The sequence below is a fragment of the Pelecanus crispus genome, chromosome 4 (genome assembly GCF_030463565.1).
Source record: "Pelecanus crispus isolate bPelCri1 chromosome 4, bPelCri1.pri, whole genome shotgun sequence".
NCBI classification, from domain to species: domain Eukaryota; kingdom Metazoa; phylum Chordata; class Aves; order Pelecaniformes; family Pelecanidae; genus Pelecanus; species Pelecanus crispus.
Window position 1 is genome coordinate 16,874,190 of NC_134646.1, and position 24,158 is coordinate 16,898,347.

The 24,158-nt window shown below is 38.7% G+C and overlaps 1 protein-coding gene across 2 annotated transcripts in view; it reads right to left on the bottom strand.

Annotated features, from left to right (window-relative positions):
• The window catches only part of SLC10A7 (solute carrier family 10 member 7), a 148,713-nt gene that overhangs the window by 40,364 nt on the left and 84,191 nt on the right, over positions 1-24,158 (bottom strand). The window contains exon 6 of one of the 2 annotated variants that reach the window (XM_075709316.1): positions 9,355-9,390. The exons of the other annotated variant lie outside the window; for it this stretch is intronic. Coding sequence (XP_075565431.1) covers positions 9,355-9,390 — 36 coding nt within the window. The remainder of the gene's footprint in view (positions 1-9,354; positions 9,391-24,158) is intronic. 2 annotated transcript variants of the gene reach the window in all.

The window sequence follows — 24,158 nt, forward strand, 5'->3', positions numbered from 1 at the left end:
ATGCTAGAATGTCTGATTATATTTGGCTGCCCTCCTTGTTATAATAACCTCCATGCCTAAAAATGAACCTTTCTTCACAGGCAAACAGAAGAAGTACTGTAAGAACTGGTGTAAAAAGTCATAGAATCAAACTGCTGATTTATAGCTCTAAAAAATAATCTGATTGAAGTCTCTTATGGAAGATAAAATGCACCATTTAATGAAAAAGCTATCACAAATTTTCATGCCACCATATTGTCTATGCTTATTTTAGAATATTTTTTAAACAGAAGTTTGATATTGTAAAGTGATTGCTATGTGCTATTCTGGATAGCAGCATTTCAGTAAAGGTTTATTAATGAAAACCAGCCCTCCTTGAATAGACTCACTATTCAAAAAAGACCCTGAAAATTCTTCATTAGGGAAAGGCACTTTTCACTTAAATAATCTGAATGATTTCAGAAGGACAACTCAGATGAGCAAGAACTGCACCTTCTGCCAAGTGTTTGCTGGATATGGCTGTAATGAAAGAGAATTCCAGGCAAATCTTTCCAAACAATTCTGTCACCACGCAGTACTTCAAACCTGACCTGCAGCATTCTTGCTAATTTAGTCCTAGACCTTTCTTCTCAAGAGACTGCCTGTTTTAAAAAACTCCTGACAAATTATTTAGTGGGTTTCTTTATGAGTTTGTGGTAGAAACATTATCCTTAATTGACAGGCTATATTTAACTGGTTGTGGTAAAAACAAAAAGCAAAACCCAACCAAACAAAAGAAACCTTCCTTGCATAAAAACAAGACAATTCCAGTTCCCGGCCTAGACTGCCTCCGCTAGCCAGATGCTCCATTCTTATCTTTCTGGTCAACCTGGCAGGTATCACCGCCGGTGTTCCCATGTCTACAACACCCACTGACTCAGAAGAAACACATCTCCTACCCATCACACCAAATTATAATCCAGTGCCACGTGCTGCACATACTGAGTCCACTTTGGAGGCAGCTGTCCTTTGGGGCCTTGCTCTTACAGTGTTCTGCAATTAACGTATTTCCTCAGGTTGTATCTTTGTGCTCTTCATACACCATCAGCCAGCTTCAGCCTCGCTGTTTGTTGAGCACAGATGAGGAAGCGAGGCAGTGTGAAAACAGGGCAGAACTGAGGAGGAGGGTCACTGGCTGCTCTCTCATGTGAGATGTTTAATTTAAGCTTTTTTTTTCCACCTTCAGGTCAGGCTACTCTCATACCCGTCTTTTTAAATTTTGTGTTCAAATGCTCTGTCGTCACTGCTTCTGGTTACTCTCATCCAGTCCAGATTCAGCTGCCTTACAGGCCTGTCTGGACCACCCCACGTGCTAATCCCTTTATGTTCTGTTGCGGATGACAGCCCCATTACAGAAATTACATGGAACGTGATGCACTTTGGGAAAAGATGTGGATGGGATCCAGTTCAGTAACTAAGGACAGTGAACAAGAGTGACCAGCTGAACTAAGCCCTCCCTTGCTTTGGACTCTTTCCAGAACTCTTAACCTGACCCAGTCATTGCGATAAGCTATGTTACAGCAGAGAAGTATGCACATCACCCTCAGTAACCCAGGTACTTGGCAAATGGAAATGCTTTGCAGTGAATACTCTGCAATGGGCAGTAACTGTAACGATGCTGAGGCTCTGGGAAGTAGGATGTGTCCATGGAACAGTGCTGACGGGTGCCTATGAGTGCTACAGTGCCTGGCTCTAGATTTCAGGTAGGAAGTTGAAAGAGATGCAACGGTCATGCCTACATAACATTTCACAGCAGTCTAAACAGAGCTGGCAGGTCACTGGGATGTTCTTCCTACTCCACTGCTTTACAGGCATGCACATGCAGAGCGTTTAGATATCTCGGTAAAGCAGAGAAGCTGTGCAAAAGATGCCAGCACCCAGCGACTGACCAAGAGTCCTTGGTACTGAAATTGTCCACCTCTAATGGGTGCTAACAGCAACAGAGGGAAGGGAAGGGGAGGCATATCACTGAGAACAGAGCTTCTATAGAATGTATTTAAATTTTAAAATAAAGTTTTTAATTCTGCCTATCAAAAACTGCAAGCTGTCTCTTGCCTCAAGAGAAGGGGGCTAAAGGTACAACAGAGATCACATTCAATGGTTTGGCAGTCATGTATTTTAACAAATAGATCTTTCATTGTTATTCTTAAAAATTAAAGGCAGACATAAGTGTCTAGTTCTGCTAAAGAAAAGAGATGCCCTGTCTTATGGTATATTTGGCAAATTCTTGCATATTCTATATGCTTCTGTGGCCACGGGAATTGATTTGGCACAAACATAAAAAAACCTAGCTGTCTACATATGCCCTCCAGTTCTTTTTCCAAAAAAAGAAAAAAATTTAAAAAAAAAAAAATCAAAGTTTCATAATCAGAAGTGTGGAAAAAGAAAAGCTGACAATCTGTCAACTTTAATTTTTTTTTTCTCCTGGCTTGGGCAAAGAGACTGCCTATTTTGGGGTTCCCTTGTTAAAGTGATCACAGATGCCTAATCCCATTCTGGGTTCCCCTGTGACACATTAAATACCAAGCCAATCCAAACATACCTGTTGATTTTAAAGCCTTTTATAGAGCTGTAAAAATAACCATAGGTATACTTAATCTGAAATATACCAGAGCTACTCTTCCACTTTACCCTAGTAAAATGATATTGAGGACTAATGCAAATAAATGAGATCAAGCATACAACCCAAAGGCACCTAAATGGGAGTTAAGATTATTAATAACTTTGGAGAGCTGAGACTTAAGGACTAGTATCCAAAAATTCTGCTGCAAACAAGGGTGTGACTAACTGGAAAGAAAGAGATTACTAAATACAGGATAATTAAGAACTATGAATATTAAGTATCCATGAAAAAGGAAGCTGTGACATACCAGAAGAAATAAATCAATCAAGGTAGGGGCTACTCGTGACATCGCACAAGGCCTGGATAAGCTCTTGTGAAAAATACTGTGCAACTGTGCACAATTCTTATTACCTGGGCTGAAGAAGGAATTAAAACTGGAACAGGTGCACAAAACACCTCAGAATAAGGAATTTGTTTGGGGTTTTGTTTTGTATTTATGTTTTAAAGATTAGAAATGCATGGCTTGTTTAGCCTAGCTGACTGAAGACTGGGAAAGAGGACAGGATTGTACACTATGTCTGAGCCAAGGTGATAAACTTCAGAGAAGTGCTGTTCAGGTGTATGAAAACATTGGCAACAAAGACAAATGGGTAAAACACATATCACAAATACTTACTGGAAATTAGGTTTCTGCTCACCAGAGACACAAGTTTCTAGTATTGCAAGGGTGGGGGGAAAGCAAAAATCCTTACTTTTAAGTTGGATCGTGTTCAGTTTTGAGGTGAATTGCACAGCATGGAAAAGAGGTGGACTGGGTGAGTTGGGACGGGATCCTCCTGTTCTATAGTTCTATAGTTCTATGATCCTATTGAGATGTGTGGTTAGCTTCTGCTGTGTAGAAACAGGATGTGTACTTAAAAGGCTCCCCTAGCATTCTAGAGATGAAAATTTCAAGAACAAAACCAAGTAGAAAAGAAAAAGTCCTCCACAGAAACTTTACATATTTTAGAGTCTTCTACCTAGACAAATTTACAATATTTTCTGTGTGTGTGCATCAGGAAGAGGGAGGGCCCCTGTTATTTGTATGCAATTTATATAACAAAGCCATAAAAGGTGAATTTGAAAAAGGAATAAAATGATTAAGCAAATATTTCACAGCAATCATTAAAAAGTTCTGGTAAATCCTAAACAGTTTGGATGAGATTAGAGAATTTTGTCTTCCCAATGATTAAAGAGAAAGGAAACGGTGAGGTAAATAACCAGGTAGAAATAATGATGCACTTTAAATCTTCCACATGAATGAGTTGATCTGTTAACAGCTAATGCACTACGCTGCTTCCCTTCCTCCCCCCCCCCCAATCAGCCTTTTGTCACATACTAGTGAAATCCATTAGCTGCAACTTCCTTATCAACTTCCAAGGCTTTCCAGCTACTCAAATATTTGCATATTTAACGATTCATTTGACTGGTATCAACTCTCATTTAGCAAGTACTTGAGAGGAAAAACAAGACACAGTGTGTAGAAATCCTGCTTAAAAAAATATGTAATGACAGCTCCTTTTAATAAAAAGATTTATCTGAAATACACAGGATTGGAGAAGACTTGGCAAAAATTTGAGAACAATCAACAACTTTTAAAACAATGTTTTAAACTAAGGATTGTTAATATTTGGGAAAGCTTTTCACTTCAGTATTTCAATCAGCTTCTAGTTTCATTCATGTCCTTATTCACCAGTCATTTTATTTCAGTTTCCTCTGAAATATTTGCAGAGAATTTCCATCACTTGTCTACTCCTGAATTCTTTCAGCAGTGCTATTTTCCAGTACTTACAGCATCTCCACTACAATCCCACCATAAAAATACCTACTATAAAATTCAGAAATTTGAGAGGGTACCAGAAAAGAAAACATCACTGAACAAGTCAAGAAAACGAGCAAGCTGATAAAACCTTGGGAAGATTCCATTTTGACACAAATGTCATGGTAATCTTCTATGGTAAAACAGCAAACGTGGGAGCAACGCATGACAGTTACATGGGAGGTTTTTGCCAAGCGTATTTTTAAAAATACACATGAATTTTGCATTGGCTCTTTAACATTCCACATTAACCGGTTTGCAGACATGCTTCTGAAGAATGTAAAGTACATAAAAATGTAAACCAATTACTTATCTCTAACATTTTCTTTGAAGGCTTTCAGTAAAAATACACAGATTCGCACACCTTCACTTTTGTTACTTTGATAGCTAACTGGCCGTGCTTCCAGCAACTGAAGAGATCACATCCATCAGGCATTGAGTCCCAACAGTCAGGGTACCAAGAATGTGGCAGAGCTGGGATACTGTGCCATAAAAACCACAGCATCTCATTTGGCTCCAACAGGTGTGCAGATGACTGACTTCATGTATTTTGATACCAAACACAATCAACAAAATCATAAGCTTGTGTGGCTTGGCAAAATCGCCAGTCCACATGCTCTAACGACTTCAAGGACAGAGAGGGCAACTCTATCCCAATGCAGCTGGAAAAGAACAGAGCTATGTTCACACAAGAAAGGTCACTCTGCATCCTCCTCTTACATGGTAGGACAATATCTATGCTCATTCTGCTTCTAGGGCAAATCTAAGAGACATGACCTTGCTGAAGCATCAGGCTGGTCTCCATCCTGTGCAATACAAAGGCATATGAAATCCCTCAATGAAAATACACCTGCATTCATACATACTCCTGTTTTTCATGACTAAAGTTACAATCCAAGGACATATAAGTGAGATGATACAGCTACAACTCTTGCAGAGTGCACTGCTCCTGAAGTTCTGTCTTTCAAATGAGACATCATAAAAAGGTGCTGACATCTCAAGGTTATTAAAGAGATCACAGCACTATTATCTTCACAGTATGATGACACCTTTTGTTTAACTGTCCTTAAGTAATGTAAATGTGCCCAAATGCAGCATACTTAAGAATTCAAATCATAAACTGTTATTACAAATCATAAACTGTTACTACAATTACTAAAGGAAATAACTAAACTGAACATAGAGAACAAGTCATATGGTAAGTAAGGATGAACAGTCATACCCAAGTGACTAACTTCCTCAGGCATTACTTAACCTATTCCTAGTCATTATTTATTGATAGCAATACAGTTATTTCCAAAAGCAAAATTTAGTCTACGCTTCAGTTTCTAGTTGGTGGGATTTTTTTCCCCAAATGCCTTTGAGAAAATAAAACTTATTTCTCTGCTTTAAAAACTTCATGATCAATCTGTTACCTCTGGCTTCAGCTAAGTATAAGACCTGGCAAGAGCATGACAGACAGCATCCTTCTCTGAATGCTTTGGTACACAGACTCCTAATCATTGTTAATGAAACATCGCAGAGTGTTGCAAAGAAATGTGAACAGCATAACCCCGTGTTAACTTGAAACTGATGTATCTTACAGCACTTTATTTCAACACTCCTGCTTACCACATATATGAACTCTAATTAATTATATATAGTTTATGGGAAATTGCCCATTTATAACAACTTTGCTGGGAATATAACATATTAACTGTTAATAGTAGGGGTTAATATAAAGATGATGATTTTGCAGATTAACGCATCTGGAAACCAGATTCAATAGCTTCTTATTAGGTAAAATGTTAATCAAAGGTATCCACAGTGAAGGCAGTTATTCTTTAAAGTCTAGCTAGGCAACCTCACAAGATACAGTCCAGTAATTATGTGCACAGTTTTTAAAGTTTCATTAAAATCAATCAGAACCTCTTAGAATGCTTCTTTTGAGTAAGCTTTACACACGAAGTTTCATAGTAGAAATCCACTGTTCAGAAGTGTAACTGACAATCTTATGTTCAACACCATTCATTTAAGATGATAAATTATTTGCATTAAATGCATTATTTATTATAAGTTTCAACATGTCTTTATCAATGTTGTTTAGACAATTTATATTTACATTACTAGGCAATTATGAACAGAAAAGGCAGTTCAGAACGTTATACTCTCTGGTGCACATAGGGCAAAATTTAAACTATAACTGCTACTGCAGGTTAAGCTATGTAACATAAACAAGCCAATGGACAACAACGTATTTTTGTTTCTGGCAGCACTTTAGGGTATTTTATGCACTGTACACAGGGAGATTAACAAATAAGATCACTAATACAATATAGCATTCAGACTATTGTAGTACGACTCTGTGGAAGTGTTAATGCTCATGAGTACCAAATTCAGGAATTAAAATTCACTGAAGGCATTGACTTCAAAGGTCCCTGAATGGTATTCAGAAGCCCAGCTCAGCTGCTGTTGAGGTAAATGAGAGTTTTATCTTGAAACTTGAAAATTCCACCCTTTATTAACTAAGCACTAAGGCTAAGTTGCATGACTAAACTAATGAATGGTCCGGAAAAGATAACCAGGAAATTACTAGTCAGTGTTTCTCACTCCACAGTAACTACACAGTACCACATGAAACGATCAAGCAGCAGGTTATAAACAAGCAAACAGAAGCATGTGAACTGTGTGCTTGAATCCACTACGTGTTGAGCAGGAAACTCAAAGGAAAATTAGAGAGATTCACAAGAAAAAAAAGGTTTCAGCAGTCCAAACCACAGAGTTCTAGGGTACAGGAACAGTGCATCAGGGCATGCACATTTAGTTCACTATCCTAAATACCTGCCACTGGATAAACTGAACCTTCAGAGAAGGTGGACCTCATCTTGGCACGATGTGCTGCTGGGCTAACCAGAATGGCTGTTCTTCATGTGTCAGGTCCTCAGCAAAGATCTCAAGGCGTTTTAAATATTTATACAGAAATATTTCTATAGAAGATATATTCTTCTATCCAAGGAAGGTCCTCAACTTTGGGGCTTTGTGACAGAAAACCGCAGCTTTTGTAACTCCCCCCATCCCCAGAGTAGTTTGTTTATCACTCTGATGAAAAAATAATGCATGTGTGTATTTTCCTCAAGAAGAAGAGCTCCAGATCATGTTACAAACTGCAAAACTATTAATGTGCATTTTACACACTTCTCATACAAGTGTCTCCAGGGCTGGTAGGAAGAAGAGAGGCATACGCTTTGCCTTCCTGTTCTTGCACATACAGATTTACCACCTCTTTTGAGAAGTAACAGTGAAAACTGCAATTTATGGGACTGACTATCTTGTTATCTGGCCATAAAGTCACCAAAGGAAAGGTCTTTATCTTGCTCAAAAAAGTATGCAGATCATTCCTTAACATTTCAATTTCTACAGAAAATAGCCCTTTTGGCTATGCAGAGCACCAAAACTCAGTGAGGTACAGTAGAGTGAAAGTTGCCAGTGAGCAAAAGTAAAAAGAGCTGAAGTTCCAGTCACTTAGAAACAAAGGTACAGGTCTCTGGATAATGCCTGTGGAAGAAACACGTTCCATACAAGAGGGAAGATGACGGGAAAACAGTGAGGCAGACCATCTGGAATCAATGTATTCAGTGCTAGAATAACAAAACACCCATTTTTTTCTTAGAACAGTTATATTTTCCAACCTACTGTTAAGTCTATCATCGCAGATATATCAAGAAAGCTTTGCTGGTGTGTATTGATACATATGATATGGTCAAAGCAGTTCTTGTGTAAAAATAGCTACATCAGATGAATTACAATTTGTTATAGTAAAATAAAAATACTGTAAAATAAAAACCCTCCCACACAGCTTTACTGAAGTAGTAGTTGATAACGTTACAGTTACTCTCACAGTACTATTTATCCTTGTTTAGTATACACTGCTATATTTGTATACAGTACATATGCTGCTTAAGCACCCCTACTATAAACAGTGTTTCACTTGCATGCCATTTACAAATTGTTTCAGACTAACTTCACACTCACCCCCCCTTTCCAGGGTGCTGGCTTACATACAATGCAACTAGTAAGATAAACATAGAAGACAACATATACGTCTCCTGAAATCCTTGAAGTGCTTCAGCCTATTTCCCTGTTCTTCACAAAGCCACAGTCCTCAGTAACTTGCACTAGGGCCATACCATACCATACCATACATGCCAGCAAATCCTCCACAAGCATGAAGACTTCCTAACCGACAAGGGACTTATTAAAGCACCATTACCCATCTGTTAAAGTCTCTTCATTGTATGCTGACTGATATCCATACCTTTATAATAAAACTTGGTCTTCTCCCTTTTCTTCTACCATGAACTGTAAGGAACCAAGGCCCTGACTGAAGACTAATGATTGAAAATGAAATCTTGGACAAACAGGAATGAAGCAGCATCACATTTAGTGGTACACAGGGGCTCCAGTAATTTGTCTTGCTGCTGCTATCTCACTAACATCTGCCACAAAAATACCCATGGGCTTATTTGCCCAAGAGTGAGGCTTTGTTTATCTGAACAGTGCTTTCCCAATTGGCCTGTGATCCATTTTAGATCATCACAATCTTGTCCAGTTCCTGCATGTGAAAGCTCTCCAAGAGATCTCCTGAGTGATCATCTTACTTGGCAAGTGTTTGTATTTTACCCAGCCTGACTAATAGCATCTGAGTTTGTGATTCTGCAAGGACAATGGATTTTGGTCCTCTTGGAATGAAGTGCAGGAAGTGTTTGACTGTGACACACTTTGATGGCCTTTTTGGGATGCAGTTTATTTCAAATACTGACCAGAAAAATCTTCCTCCTTATTTAAGTGTTGTTAACTCACCCAAATCTACATCTTAAATATACTAATAGGTGCAAGATTACCCAGTAAAAAGACATCTTGAGATCAAGATACTTACAAAAAGCAGAAGCAGAAGTGGAGTTATTACAATGCCCTAGAAGAAATAAATAAAAAAAGATGTGCGTTAGTCAGGGAAGCAGAACACTCTTTACTTCCTTGTACCTCAGTGCATGGAAATACACAAACAACATTCAACATCATGGAAATTGAGTGACAAGAAGTTCAGCTTTGCTCTTCACTGTGTACGCTCTTTGACATCTGTATGTTGATCATTTTATAAACCATACTCAGTACAAAGTATCTTTTTTTACCTCTGGCTTTCCCCATTTTGCACCTAAGCCCCTCTATTCTAAAAGATTTGATATACAGAATAAATCAATTATTTTAAAAAACATATTAAAGCTCTCCCCTCACTATGCCGTATCTTAACTCCACTAAGCTGCTCCTCCTCAGGGGGGAGACTTGCGATCAAGTCCCATGCTACCCAGTCCCAGGTCCTCTTCTGAGCAAAAGCCGCATCAACTGTGATGAATTAGGTGTCGTGACTGTATAATGTAAACTGATATTCCCCAAGGAAATGAGCTGAGATCTCAAAACTCATTTCACTTGATTAGACTTTGCGTCTCACTGGTAGAAGGCAAGTCTTTCATCTAATTTAATCACACAGGACCACCTCAGCTTTCCACATCCCCCAGGCAGACACAAGCAAAAAGATTTGTTGTCTTCACTGACAAGGAGCAGGTTTAAAGCTGATGATTGGACAAAATAGAGGATTTTAAGTTTCATGAGAGCAAATCTTAAAATGAGCTGTTTGGGTTGGGAGTTAACATGACATGCATCAGTTTCATAGCTGCAAATAGCAATTCCCCATCATCCTTCCTTCTGACTTCAATATTTTATTATTGCTCAATAAAATGATTCTATCATTTAATGCATGCTAATTCACAAAGCTTGCTCAGAACTTCTCTAAGCCAAGACTATTCCTTCATCCAGATATGTCTCAAGAATTACTGGTCTTTCAGGTATTCACAAACCTTATTGTTTAAAGGACAAAAGTCCAAAACTTGCTCGCATCCATCTAAAAGGATGCTTATTTTCTGTTTCTTTTTAGCTCCAAGTGAAAAGCAATCGAACAAAAAAGTTGTCCCCTGCTTTTCATTTAACCTTGAGTAACACAACTTTATTTCAATCTTTTAGAAGCTAATATAAAGAAAAACCTTATATGACTAATTTTGTATTTGCTTTCTAGGTCCGCAAAAAGTCTCACATCCAGACAGCCCATTAGGCAGAAAGTTCCTATTGTGCTCTTAAAACAAAATGCAACAAGTAAATGCCACAAATGATAGCAGACAAGATGGATTGAGGAGGCAACAGTTAAACTGTGCAACTTGAAGGCTCCGCAGAATTTAAAAACATATTTTGAAATAAATAATATATGCCATATCTGACTGCCCCACAGCCTAGCTATCCATAATCATTTATCTTTTTGCAAATGTCACAGCTGAGATAGATCATAAAAGACTAGAAAGAGAAGAAGTAGAAGCAATAAGAATTGCTTCAGGGAGTCACTGTTTACAGGGAGGCCTAGGCGAAAATGCGGGTAACAGTTATGAAGAAATATAGGTGTTCAAGTATATCAGCTATAGAAGAAGAAACAAAAGTTGAGGAAGGGAGAAGGCACTAAGAGCTGAACTGACACTTGTGTACAGTAGCATCTATGATGCTTAGAACAGAAAACTGACGGTAAGATCTGTATAATGTAGATACAGCAGTCACTTCATCAGAATAACCAAACTCCAGCTTTTATGAACTACTACTAAGAATACGTGAGCCAGACTTTCCCCTTCTTCTCCTTTCCCCACTAACAACTACACTGCACAGATCAAATATTACCAAGTGCCTGAGTATTCCCTAAGCATCCTGTAGTTTTGGGATGGCAGAACACCACTGCAGCAGGGTTCCACCTTCAGACCTTCGCATGAGCATGGATGGAGCAGGAGGCGATATACCAAAAGCATCCTGTACTCCAAATGAGCATTGAGTGCAGGGAGAAGAGAGCACACTGCCAGCTGGTGAATATAGCCAGCTCTCCCCTAAATCTGAAGGAACTCATTGATTCAGCACCATTAGTCATTTCTTACGCGCTTCATGCCTCAGTACATTTCATAGCAATTTTACACGTTACAAAGAAATGCAAAGGTAAAAAAACCAAACCAAAACAACCTTCCCCTTTATCTTCTTGATAAACAAAGATGGTGTCCTTCCTCTTCAGGATGGGGCCTGTGACTTGGTATATATTTGCTTTAGAAGCTTGGTGATATTAACACAATGGGCAACAGCCACTGCTAATTCAAAGCATATAATGTCACAAAAGGAAAGTTTACCTCTGTGACAGTAACACTTTTTCATAATTCTGTAAGCAGAGAGGAAAAGAATCCTGGTATACATCATAAAAAGATTCCTGACTGAGCTTGTTGAAAATCTAGCATTCAAAAGGTCAATTCTAGCAATTCTTTACAGAATTTTGATATTAAACCTGGTGATCTTAATAATCAGAAGGAAGTTTCCTGTTGCCTCACCACAGAAAGGATTTACAAGGTTGAATTTTCCCATTTGCAACAGATACACAATTCCCTGGGAAGCTAAACAATTACCTGACAGAACAGACAAGTTCATATTAAAAAATAGATGCTGTTGCTGAATCAGAATAATTTGATTTTAATGTTTTATTTTGATAAGGAGCACCAGTTTGAAAAACCACAGGAATTACATTAAAACCAAGGGGTTTTTTTCAGTCAGTAGTGCTGTGGTGACTGTGATGGTTTACGGGTGCAAGCAAGGCAAGATTTGCTAGGGGAGAGAACCTCTGTTATCAGACTGACTGATGGAGTTTGTAAAGAACAAACTTTGGGCGCATGAAGCCCATTTCTATGTTACCTGAAAACACTGTCATGCTTTTATGTGCAAAAGCCCTTCTCTTTAGGTTTCTGTTCCAGATTTGAAGAAGGGTTTACATGACTAAAGTATATCTGTCTAAAAAAAGGTATTAACTTTCCCTGCACACACTGCCTTCCTTCAACACACTACCTCTTTGTTAGAAACGTGCATAAGTGTTGTGTGATGCATGTCAATTTGTACGCACTAAAGAATAATATATAGAGCACATTGAGTCTAAAGCCTACTGATAGAAAATACAGACAATGATTTAGGTTTTGAAGGTAAAACCAAAATCTGATTCACTCAGAACAAAGAAGAGATGGAAGAAAACAGTTACTCTACGCGGTCCAGCTCATGCGCTAGCAGAGGCTTCACAAAGACGAGCAGATTCTGACGCTGGCAGTGTGGCTGCTTTCGAAGACTACGACAGACTGAAAAGCCCAAAGGAAGCTAAAAATTAAAATAAAGACTATCGTTTCTAAGTCCATTGGACACTAACACCAGAGAGGAAAAAGTAACTGAATTTGACTATGCTTTTCCCTGCCTTGCTTTCCAGGCAAGTGCTGTCAAATATATAGTGTATGGAGATAAACAGATTGTAGATTAGCACTTCCAGCAGAAGCTGAGCATCTGCCCTTGAGAATCCAAGGTCATTACACAGTTTTAGCGTCTTCGAAGTTCGGGTGGAGTGTTAAGCTTTCCAACTGCTGCCCACAATGGAGTCAAAGTTGTAAAGTGATTGCCGTTCGCTATCAGCAGAAAAACTTTCAAGAAATCCATTTACACCTCTGATGTGAAAGACTGACTGAATATATTTCGATTTTAGTGGAAAGGGAAGAAAAAAAAATCTTAGCCTGACCTGAGACACTGATACAACATAGGAGCTGGAATAGTCAGATACCTGTAAACACATTTCTTCTTACAGCAAAGATTATGAAACACGTCTTTTAAATTAAGAGAGTTTAAATACAGGCTTGTGTGTGCGAGCATGTACATAAACATACACTAACACCAAGGACATACTTAGAGATCCATTTAATTGTTATTTGCCTTGTATAGATAAAGATGTTAAGAGGTTTTCTATAGGTTTCATCTAGTACAGCATTGCTGTAGAGCAGCTATTAAAAGGGTGTTTATTCTCCAAAAGAATATGTAGAATCAATACATGTAATTGGCTGCCAAATCAGACAGCAAAAGGAAGTAACATAATGGATTTGAAACTACGATGGCAAATCATTAAGAAAGAAATTATGCAAATAGTAAGAGGAAGGTGGGCACAGATCCAGAGGGACACATGGTAGAAGATGAGTAAGGATTATTGTAATGAGGCATGAAATACATGTGCACTTTGCTTCGTTTCTTTTACCCACAAATTTCCCATGCAATTTTTCTTCATTCTTACAGGTCATCAGTATGACACACATGTGGCAATTACTAGTGAAAAAAAACTTAACCAAAGTCACATCTGATTTGTCTTAAGAAGTAGGGCTAGAAAGAAAAAGAAAAAGTTTTTGTAATCAAGGTTCTGAACAAATGTGCATTTTCTGGAATCAATTATGTACTCGTGCTTAAATCTACAGATGTTCTTGAATGTTTCATCAGAGCAGGACACAAAAGGAGCAAAAGTGTAATCAGTGTTATGTTATAAACTGAATAAAGGTTAGTAAAAAGTTAACTGGCCAGCATTTCCATTACTACTGATAGGGTAAGGTGCAAGAAAAATGGCTATGAACTCTGGATAATTTCATCAGAAGACAAGCGTGAATGAGAACTGAAACTCAATCTTCATCTGTGTACAGCGGTATTTCTCACACGGTTTTATTTCAAGAATCACTGGCACTTTTTGGAAAAGAAAGAGCAGCAAAAAACCTCACCCTTCCCCCTCCCCCCCCCCCCCCCCCCCCCCAAATCTGTGCAGTTTTTCTGATTACAACATTAGAGATAGACTTTACCTTGAAACATTTATTATTTCTATTTCTTCTTCTGTCTTTTGTTTCCTTACTTTTGTGCTTGGAAGTGTGGGGGTTTTTAAAATTCTTTTTCTTTATTTTGTTTTTAACAAATTTCCAGACAACTTTATAATGTTTTACATTTCAAAAAGAGAACCTTGCCTCTAGAAAAGTACTTCTAGGTCTGAATTAGGTATGTTCATGAGCAATAGACAGCTAGTACCAAAGTTCTGACAGAATACAGATAAACAGGTGTTCTCAAAAAATCTGGTACCATCACAAAGGAAAAAAAAGTGGGCTCTCCTAAAGGTCAAAAAGCTTATTGTTCAGTGTTCTCAAGAACATGATAGAGAAAAGACCACAACAGCACTCAAAGCCAACTCTCGGTCTATTCAAATGAAGGAGAACAGAAGAGGTGCAAAACACAGGCCTGTAGAAGTCTCCGACCATACATTCCTTTTCTGTCAGCTACTCCAGTGACATTGCTGGTTCTGAGAAGGCTTATAACAGCTGTAGGACTTCAAAACAAAATATGTAATTTAGCTCTTTGTTGTCCTGTTTTATATTAAATGACTGATCTGAATGCTGGGAAGAACAGAGGCTTATGAATTGATGCTTTTTAGGATGCTAAATACACCCATCCTCCCAACAACAAATAATAGGAAAATCTGAAAAGATATTGAAAAGGGCATGAAGTTAAATTCACACATTTTTGTTAAATTCATAAACACTGTACAACAACAAGGCAATGCACTGTAATACAAAATTGAAAATACAATTCTACTTAACCCTAATTCAACTATAATTATAAATAAGTACCACAACAATAGCTGCAACTCATCCAATTAGGCCAATATTGGATTTTAATAACAAACTGTAAAATTAGAAGCGCTATGTCAAAATGGATTTTGCTTTATCAGAGGGGACAAAATAAACCAGATTTCACATCAACCATGAGATTATGCATAGTACTTTGTGAATTGTTCCAGACACTGTACCACCTTTGTTCTGTGGTGTCAACCTAGTGGGACCTCTACCTTGGGAAGGGAAATTTAAAAAAAAAACAAAAAAACAAACAAAAAACCACCACACAACCAAAAAAACCCCACCAACTTCAAAAGCATACTAGCATCAGATAATAGTAGAAATCAAAAGCATTTCCACTATTTGTTAATAATTACTAATGGCAGATGTTCCCTTCACACACATTCTATGCAAGTATGAAAATGAACTGGAATCAAAAGGAATGCAGGCAGACAGAATTTGTTTCTTCCAACACAACAGAACCTAGAAACTGAGAAATAAAGTGATCTGAACTGCTGGCAGTAACACTACCACACTTGTCACAGATTGAGTGTTAAGAATAAAACCAAAAGGAGAAAGCATTTTTTTCAGTAAGGTTGAGGGGTGAGGTTCTAGTACTGGATTGAGAGTTAAGCCAAGAGTACGACAGGAGTATTTCAGAAAGGTAAAACGCCATGTAAGCCTAGTTTGCCTGGCTTCCCAGCAGAGGGCATCTTCAACACATCAGAAACTTTCTTCTTACACAGCAACAGAGTATTTCAGAACACAGTAGTAAGGACCCTGAAGTTTTAAAGCAACTATAAAAACTTCTTGGGTCTTTGCAGGTGATACTGGAATGATATTAACAGTTGGACTTGATGATCTTAAAGGTCTTTTCCAACCTAAATGATTCTATGATTCTATGCACAAAATACAACAGAAGTCTGAATCAGAGCTGGAAATGAGTGCTTCCATCAAACATTCTGAAACCTCATAACCTGTATTAGCAATATTTTTAAAATAACTAAATGAAATTCAATTAGATGGGAGCTGTCTGGCAGAGTGTGGAATAGCTCCTACAGTAGGTGGCGGAGTGCTGCTGGGGAACTGCTTCTGGCCATACTTCCCAAGTTCTGCAATTTCCTGCTACTGCAGCAGCTCCACAGCACTATGCGTGACCAAAGGAGATTTTGGTGGGCCTTTGCGCACATATCTGGAACGGGATCAAGCCATATTCCCCACTCAAACTTGTAACAACTTCCTGCAACTTTTTGTTGTCTCTCTCGTGCAACATGTTCAAGTAATCTCTCTTGTTAACATCTTCAGTGCATTCAATGATACTGCCAAGCCTGTAGCTCCAACTGTTTCCCATTTCCTCTTCAGTTGCTTTTGCTGACCATCATTCCTGTCCTCAAGACTTTCTTCCTCTCCTTTACCTCCCACCTCAATAAGAATCTTTTAAAACTTCCTCATACGCACAATACTTTTCCTAATTCTGGCTCATTAAACCATTGTCTGTTCCTATCCAAATTTATTTCTCATGCAGTGTCAGCAGAGAACAAGATCAGTATAATTCTGTATGTCAGCATAGGAACTGCATTTATACACTGCCATTAGGTGGGCCTTCCCTAGAGGAGGCATAAAAGGGAGAAAGAAACTTCTCAATCATCCACACCCATGCGTATTTCAGAGCAATCCCCCTGTCTTTGCAAAAATCATTTTGACATAATCCTGTAATTTCGACAATGCAGGCAGGTTCCCACACCATATAGCATGACCTTACTGGGACTGAGGAGGAAAGATGCACAGATTGTAGGATTAGGGTGTCTGCAGGTGTAAGCACGGCCCTTTCTTGATGAAGAGTTTGATGTATAATAAGGATATAATAAACTTACAGTTACATGTTTTGGGGTGTATGTTAAGTGCAAGGTATGTTAGTGCAGTGTTAAGGATGCACCACAATTTCTCCTTTGTTTTTTATGTAGAAAACAGAAATGCAGTAACATATACATTTTAGAAGAAAATTTATTTTTCCACCGAATTTTTACGTCTGTTTTCTTGCAGAAGAAAGTTACAAAGGATCTACATTTCTCCTGTATTTGGGTCTGTGTTGAGTAACCTGCAAATACTAATGTTAATTACTAAGACATTACTAGCAAAACGTGCCAGCCTCAGCACCTCTGCTATCACAAAACCCTTTGGCAATAGGAAAGGATGGCACACTAGATGGTGCTGTGGGACCTTCCAGGGAAAAGAACCTCCTAAAACAGAAGTTCTACTGTTAAATTAGCCCTAGAGTTGATTCTGTATTTTGAAACACATTAAAGAGTACTGAGTCACAACAAGAGAAACTAGAACCACAGAAATGGAAGGAATACACTAAAGCAAACATTCTGCTTTGACTGACACTGCTTTTTGGAATAGCAAAGTGCCCCTCTTCCACTGCAATGGCCCCTCACCTCTCCTTCCCAAAAAAAGAGAAAGCAGTTTTTATGCTCTACACCGGTCTTACTTTAAAGGGTTCTACATGTAAAACAATTGAAACAGCTATGTCCGAAGTCAGAGATCCAACAGAGCAAGGGGTCCCTTTTCTGTCCTTCCTTGTGAGCTGGACCTAATCACCCTCTAGCACTCAGTATTTTATTCTGCTGAATGTTTATAAATATTTTGACACAATAAGCTTTGAATTAACTAAACCGTGAATTCACTTTTCCTGCTGTGATAACCAGTTGCATGAAAGAAAACAGAAGTGTAAAGGAAAAATTACAGAAACCGCAAAGAAAAGCTATGACAAATACTACAGAAGCAGTTATAAGCAGTTATCAAAATCGATTCTACTTATTTTTCTATAGCTCTCCTTGTAACTGAAAACTATTTAAGTAGAACAGTTTCTGTACAAACACACCATCGATATATGAACCAAAGCACATTTCATTTTGTTAACATAAAGACTATGTTTAGATAAACACCTATCTCCCTCATTTTTCTTCCAGCCAAGAACCTCAAACAGCGCAAGTATAAAACACTGTTTTATATAGGAGATTTTATACAACCCCTCTTTGACATATGGAAGAAAATAAAAACTTTATATAAAGGGCAGGAGTGTTGTACCAATAAAAACCTATAAGGATTAATTATGAAACAGCAGTAGTAAAACATTTTCTTAGCATTGCAAAGGTCTCTTGGTGATCTACTATTCAGAAATACCACTTAAAACCTATCACTGAAGTGCTGGCATAATTCTCACACCCACCCAAACTCTGGGTTTGGTCTGTGGTACCTATGAAATGAGATACCACCTCCCCGCCCCCACCAGTCAAACCAACAGCCTAGTTCATCTATAATTATTGTTATAGATAAATTAGACAGCTTACATTGGTTTTGTCAGGAAAATGTCTCATCAGCCAAGGTGCTAACTACTCTCTGTAAGGTGAGAAGTGCCCTCCAAACCCCCCGGGGTAAATGATGCTCAGGACCATTCAGGATCATTTCCAAGTCTGCTGGAAAGTTATGCTATTAATAATTAGTTTGAGAGTGAGCTCACTCATACATTCTTTTTTTCCTTTCGTCTAAGTGCTCTGAATTGTTTTACTAAAACGTATCACAAAGCTCATTCAATCTGTTTCCACTACTATTCCCAGATATGATTTCCCCTCAGAACTGGGTATTTCAAAGGCCAAACCCAACCAAAATGCACACACGCATGTGTGTGTGCGCACGCGTATACACAAACCCCCCAAAAACCCAGCCCCCAATATGGTAATCTATATTGCTTGTGTTCTGTGCTGCCTGCCTGGCCCCAAGTCATCAATAATGAATAGAAATGTACAGCTACAGCAGTAGCCTGTGTCATGGGCTTGTCAGGGATTTTTGAAAAGGAACAAAAACACAGGTTTGCCATTTGATTGTGTCTTCTTCTGCAAACACAGGACAGACAAAACAAAGGGGTATTTAAAAAGGGGTAACATGATTAACCCTTTTTGTACTAATTGACAGTTTCTTCCACCATACAGAATGGAAAATTACTTGCTTGTAATGCAACCAGTATTCTCCTAGGCCTGGGAATTCAACAATAATGTTGATTCTGAGCACAAGGAGGGGAGGTTGTTTCTATTTTAAGATAATGAATACATACTCAAGAGGAGTCAAATACCATGGTTTAAATAGAAGGAGCAAAAAATGGGTTTGTTTTCCTAGGAATCCAGTAAGTTCACTCTGAAATAAAATTGTTCTTGAAGAAGAAACTTAACACACCCAAATACATATACACATAGTCCATGAAAGCAACCGCATTATTAAAAAAATATGCGGATCCTAATAAATTAGTTGGATGATGTTTAAAAAAAGACGTGGTTCTCGTAGCTATTCTTTCTCTTCAGTATTCCCAAATACATTTCTACAGACACTAGGACTGTAGTCTTACAGCAGTGATTATCTCACATTTTACAAACAGAACACACCAGCTGGTATACTACCAATCCACCCCCCAGGGAGGGTGGGTGGCAGACTACAAAATGTCTACAGGACACACACAAACTAAACTGATTGAAAACCCAGTTGTAAACCCAAGTCTTTCTTGCTTTCTCCATCTGCATAAATTCCAGAATAAGTACTGCATTAATAAAATTAATTAATAAAAACATTAACTTCAGCAGCAACTTCAGTAGCAGACGAGTAAATATTCTCCACTTCAGAAGATGTAACTGAAGATGCAGCCTTGTCTTCAAAAAGCCTGGAACTAGATAATTTGTATATGAAATGAAACTATATTAAGCATGTAAGTTCAACTGGACATCAAAAGCTAGACATCTCAATTCAAATTACGCTGCCAGGCCATCTTTCCTAGAAGCCAGTAGCAAATAAAAGCTCATAGTTTAAACACAACTGAGGAAAATCTTCACAAAGCAGCAATCAATAATACAATTTAAACAGCCTACCCTGTGTTCTGACCTAATATTATCTTGTGATAACTGTTTTTAGTGGTTAGAATGGGATATTAATAGTATTCAGCTGAACTGAACTGTGCATAAATCGCTGAACGTTCATGGGTTGAATATGTTATTAATGACTGTGAATAAGGAAAAAGGACCATAAACTACCTTTCTGTGGCAGATAATAAAGTAACTGCCTCAAAAATTACAAGTACACACTATAGCACACTAAGGTGAAAAAAAATCCAAACCACAGAAATCTGATTCTGTTTAAATTAACTGATTAAATTAAGATCATTTACTTAAAGAAACTTTATTCTGTTTAGAGTTACAAATTATTTTATAGCAGAAAAGTTGTTTCCCAATTCTAACTCTAAATATATTCCAGTATGACTAGACTGATTATTATTCATTTCACCAATTCTATAAAATCAGTAAAACCTGCTTCTTTTCTCCTACTGACATATTTTTGTGGTTTTGCAAGTGCTCAGCCACTCCTCTTGCAGCCTACTGTCCAAACACAGGGTTCAGAGCACGAAACTTCGGCGTTATTTTGGATGTCCCTGGAGTAGACAATCTGCTTAACACACATTTTAATGTGCTCAATATGCACATCCGCAGAAAGAAAATGTAGGGGTTTGTTCCCATGTAGTAGAATGGGCCAAACCCCCTGTTCTTGTTATGAATGCCATACGAGTCTCAGAATATCTTGTAAATGTTTTTTTTTTTAACCATCTGCTTCAAAGATGTTCATTTTTTAGATGTTATTCACTAGATACAGATGCAGAGCTCACATTCAAGACAAAAGAACAGTGCATTTGTTCAACTGCATGCTATCACTCAAGTCACAGATGACCTACTGGGCCAAGGTATTACTTATAGCAGCCTGTCCCTCAGCACAGCATCCTAAATCGCTCACTCCACCTGCTGAAGAAACCGACAACCGCTTTGAAGCACTCAGGAAACTGCTTGAATCTACAGTGCTGTCACATCAAAAGAGCTCTGTCTACACTGATTTTGAGCTGGCAGGTCTGAGGAAAATTCACCTCCCTGAAACTCACTTCCACGAGCCCATACTGCCTGGCTCCCATCTACCATCTGCCCTTGCAAGGACACAGGAATGCCGCCTAGGAAGGCTCTCGGGCTGCCCAGCGTTGCCCACATCACCCAAGCACAGTGAGAGGCGGGGTGCTGGCTTGAGGTTGAGCACGGCAACAAGCACCAAAGACCACGTCCGCTGCAGTGAGTATTTCGTGGAGTGTCCCCCGACAACGATGGTATGTCACGGTTTATGTGGGAACGGTAACGTCAGTGCACTCTGGGCGTACCACAGCAGGCAAGTTGTAGAAGGTAAAAACCCAGGCAGAGGCAGCCTAAAGAACTGTTTAATAAAAAAAAAAAAAAGGGGGGGGGGGGGGGGGGAGGAAGAAAGGCGGGGTGGTGGGGCCAAACAAACCTTGGCTTTGTACTTCGATTTCCTGTACAGGTTATGCTGCTCAAACTTGCCGTCAGAAGGAGCCCGCTTTTCCCCTGTCTGATATGAATACTGGTTTTGCATTTAAATCATCTGCCCTGAAATGTGGATCTTTGATTCAGTAACATAACAGAATATTTCCAGAGGGGGAAAATTGTTTCTGAAAACAAAACAGTCCTAGTCTAGCAGAGACTGCCTAGGCAGGGAAGGGAGCTGGCATGTGAGACTGGAACCAAATGAAGAGAAAGTATTTCCCTCACAGCCCCCACAAGAAAGGCTTTTTTTGATTTGAGTTCCCAAGAGCTCAAATGGCAAGGCAGTATTAACTTGGAAGATGATTCCTACTTTACAGGAGGTAAAACAAGGGAACAACTAAAAGATGTTATCCAAGATTTCTACCTTCCCCTTTTCAGGGCAAGAGTTTTCAGTCTACTCTGTCCTCAGGGACATCCCAGCTCCCTAGGTAGCTCCTTTCTGACTCCTCCTCAGGCTTCGCCCCAGCTCTTCCCAAAGAACCACTGCAAGGCTGGAAGTTCACAGTATGAGATTAGACCATTTATGTACTTAAATTTCCAAAGGCCCCAGTCCTCTGTATCCAGAATAATTCTCATTCTACAAGTACAACACATTCCTTTTAAAAGTGAAATCCCTTGTAATTACTCAGTTAAATGACATGCCACACACACTCACAGAACTCATTAGCTGAAGGGACAAAACATACCCCTAAGGCCCTTAATTTTTACTGAGGATTTCTAGGAATTTCTAACCAACAAGAGATTTGCTTGTGTCTATTTTGTGTGCCTAACACTTTTCCTAAATTATTTCACCTGGTGGGTGGCAGACAGGACTTCTCCACAGAAGTTGTAGAGTAAGTAAATCACCTGCTATGTCTGCACATGTGAATTTCTGAGACAGCAGCAAGATTTAATCCATACCAAGATTAACAACTGACCTGATTTTCAAAGTAGTTCTCAGGTGCACTGTTTGCCTCATTGATCTAACAGAAATCAAGATATGCAACCTAACAATTAGTGTTACACATCATTGCGATCTACCAGCTGTAACCATTTTGAACATGACAAAAACCAACCCATCATCTGACTCAGTATTAGCCGCTAATAACTAATAGTTACCCATTACAGGGCAGTTTTAGTACCCATAACATGGAGGGGCTAAATAGCCTCATCTTGGTGTTAAACACAGATTCTGCTCGCATTCTGCAGACTGTACCTTGCAACTGAGAAATACAAGAGCTCCTGGCTGCCTGGGTATGAGAAGTAGGTTTCATCAGAGAGGGGATCCTGACTTACCAGTTTATTCACTACCAGTTTATTATCAGCCCTTTTTGTTCTAAGCGTAATTTCCATGTGAAGACCACTCCATTTCCTCTCCACCCCAACGTTTTGCTGCATACTCTCACACAGGCGACAGAGTAAAAAAAAAAAAAAAAAAAACAACCAAAACACAACTGTTTTGGCTATTTACAATTACACATAACTGTTTCTTTTATCTATAAAGCAATTACAGGCAATGCAAATACAAATAATACAGGTTTGCATAACACTGCAGCGGCCAAATCAAGGCCCTGTTATTAAAAGGCAACAATGCCATCATCCCTCTCATTTCTGGATCAGACACAAAGGACATCAGCCTGGCTCATGCACAGAGCAGAAATAACCATCCTGTAGGCTAAAAGTTAACAATAACTTGAGATGGTCATTCCCAATATTGGTGCTGTAAATGAGCTGCAAGCTATCTAAAGACTTTAAAAGTTTTGGGTTTGTTTTTTTTATTTTTATATTTTTTAACTACACTTTTACTGAGAAGGTACATGAAGTAAAGAGTTCTAGAATCAGTGTTGCCAAATGTCTACTAGAGCTTTCAAAAAAAAAAAACCAAACCCAAAAAACAAACCCCAAACAAACAAAAAACCCACCCAAAAAACCCCACTGCTGGGTTATTTTTTATATACCTTACCTAAGGGTTTTTAAAATGTAAATATTATATTTAAATTAGCATTTCTGGTTTCCCTACAATCAAAAGCCTCTAACATCACAAATCATGGCAACGAGGTGGCCCTAGCAACCTAGACAGACAGACACAGGAAGTTCAGTCAGTCAGTAATAAAAAGCTTTGGCTGTCTGGCTTCAGGGAGAAGAAAATTGCTTGGATGATCACTTCAGTACTCTAGTAGGTGATGCACTATTTTATTCTTTCTGATAGCTGCAGTTTAAAAGAACTCAAAACAGGAAAATGTACATGTAAAGGCTGAGCAAAGATGTGGACTGAAGCTTTATTTTGTTTGGTTTCCGATTCACACTTTTGATAGAGCCTAGGGAGCTAGGGAGAGAAGAAAGGGAACTGTCCCCAAGCGCCTGACAGTATCAAAAGTGAAAACAGCTGCTTAAGTTGCAAGCTACCTGTAGAGTGGGTCTAGGGGCAAGGGGCTCTGCTGGGGGGGGGGAACAGCCTTTGCAATGTTAGCAAGTGTCACTGCAGTGTATTTGCCAGCAAAACAAAAAACGTATTTATCAAGTCAAGGTCACAATTAAATTTCTTACCATGATTCACCACGATACAAGAAAGAGGCTTTTTCCTTTCTTTTCCTCTCTTTTCTTTCTTTTCTTCCTTCCTCAAAATCTTTTCCACAAGATTAAATTTCTTATCCCCCAAAGAGCTGACTTCCAAGTGTACCTAATATTTAAGCCTATACCCAGCAGGACACTGAGGCTCTCTGCATTTTTTTGCCATAGATGTTTTTTGAAGAACTCTTATTTAACGGTGAGAC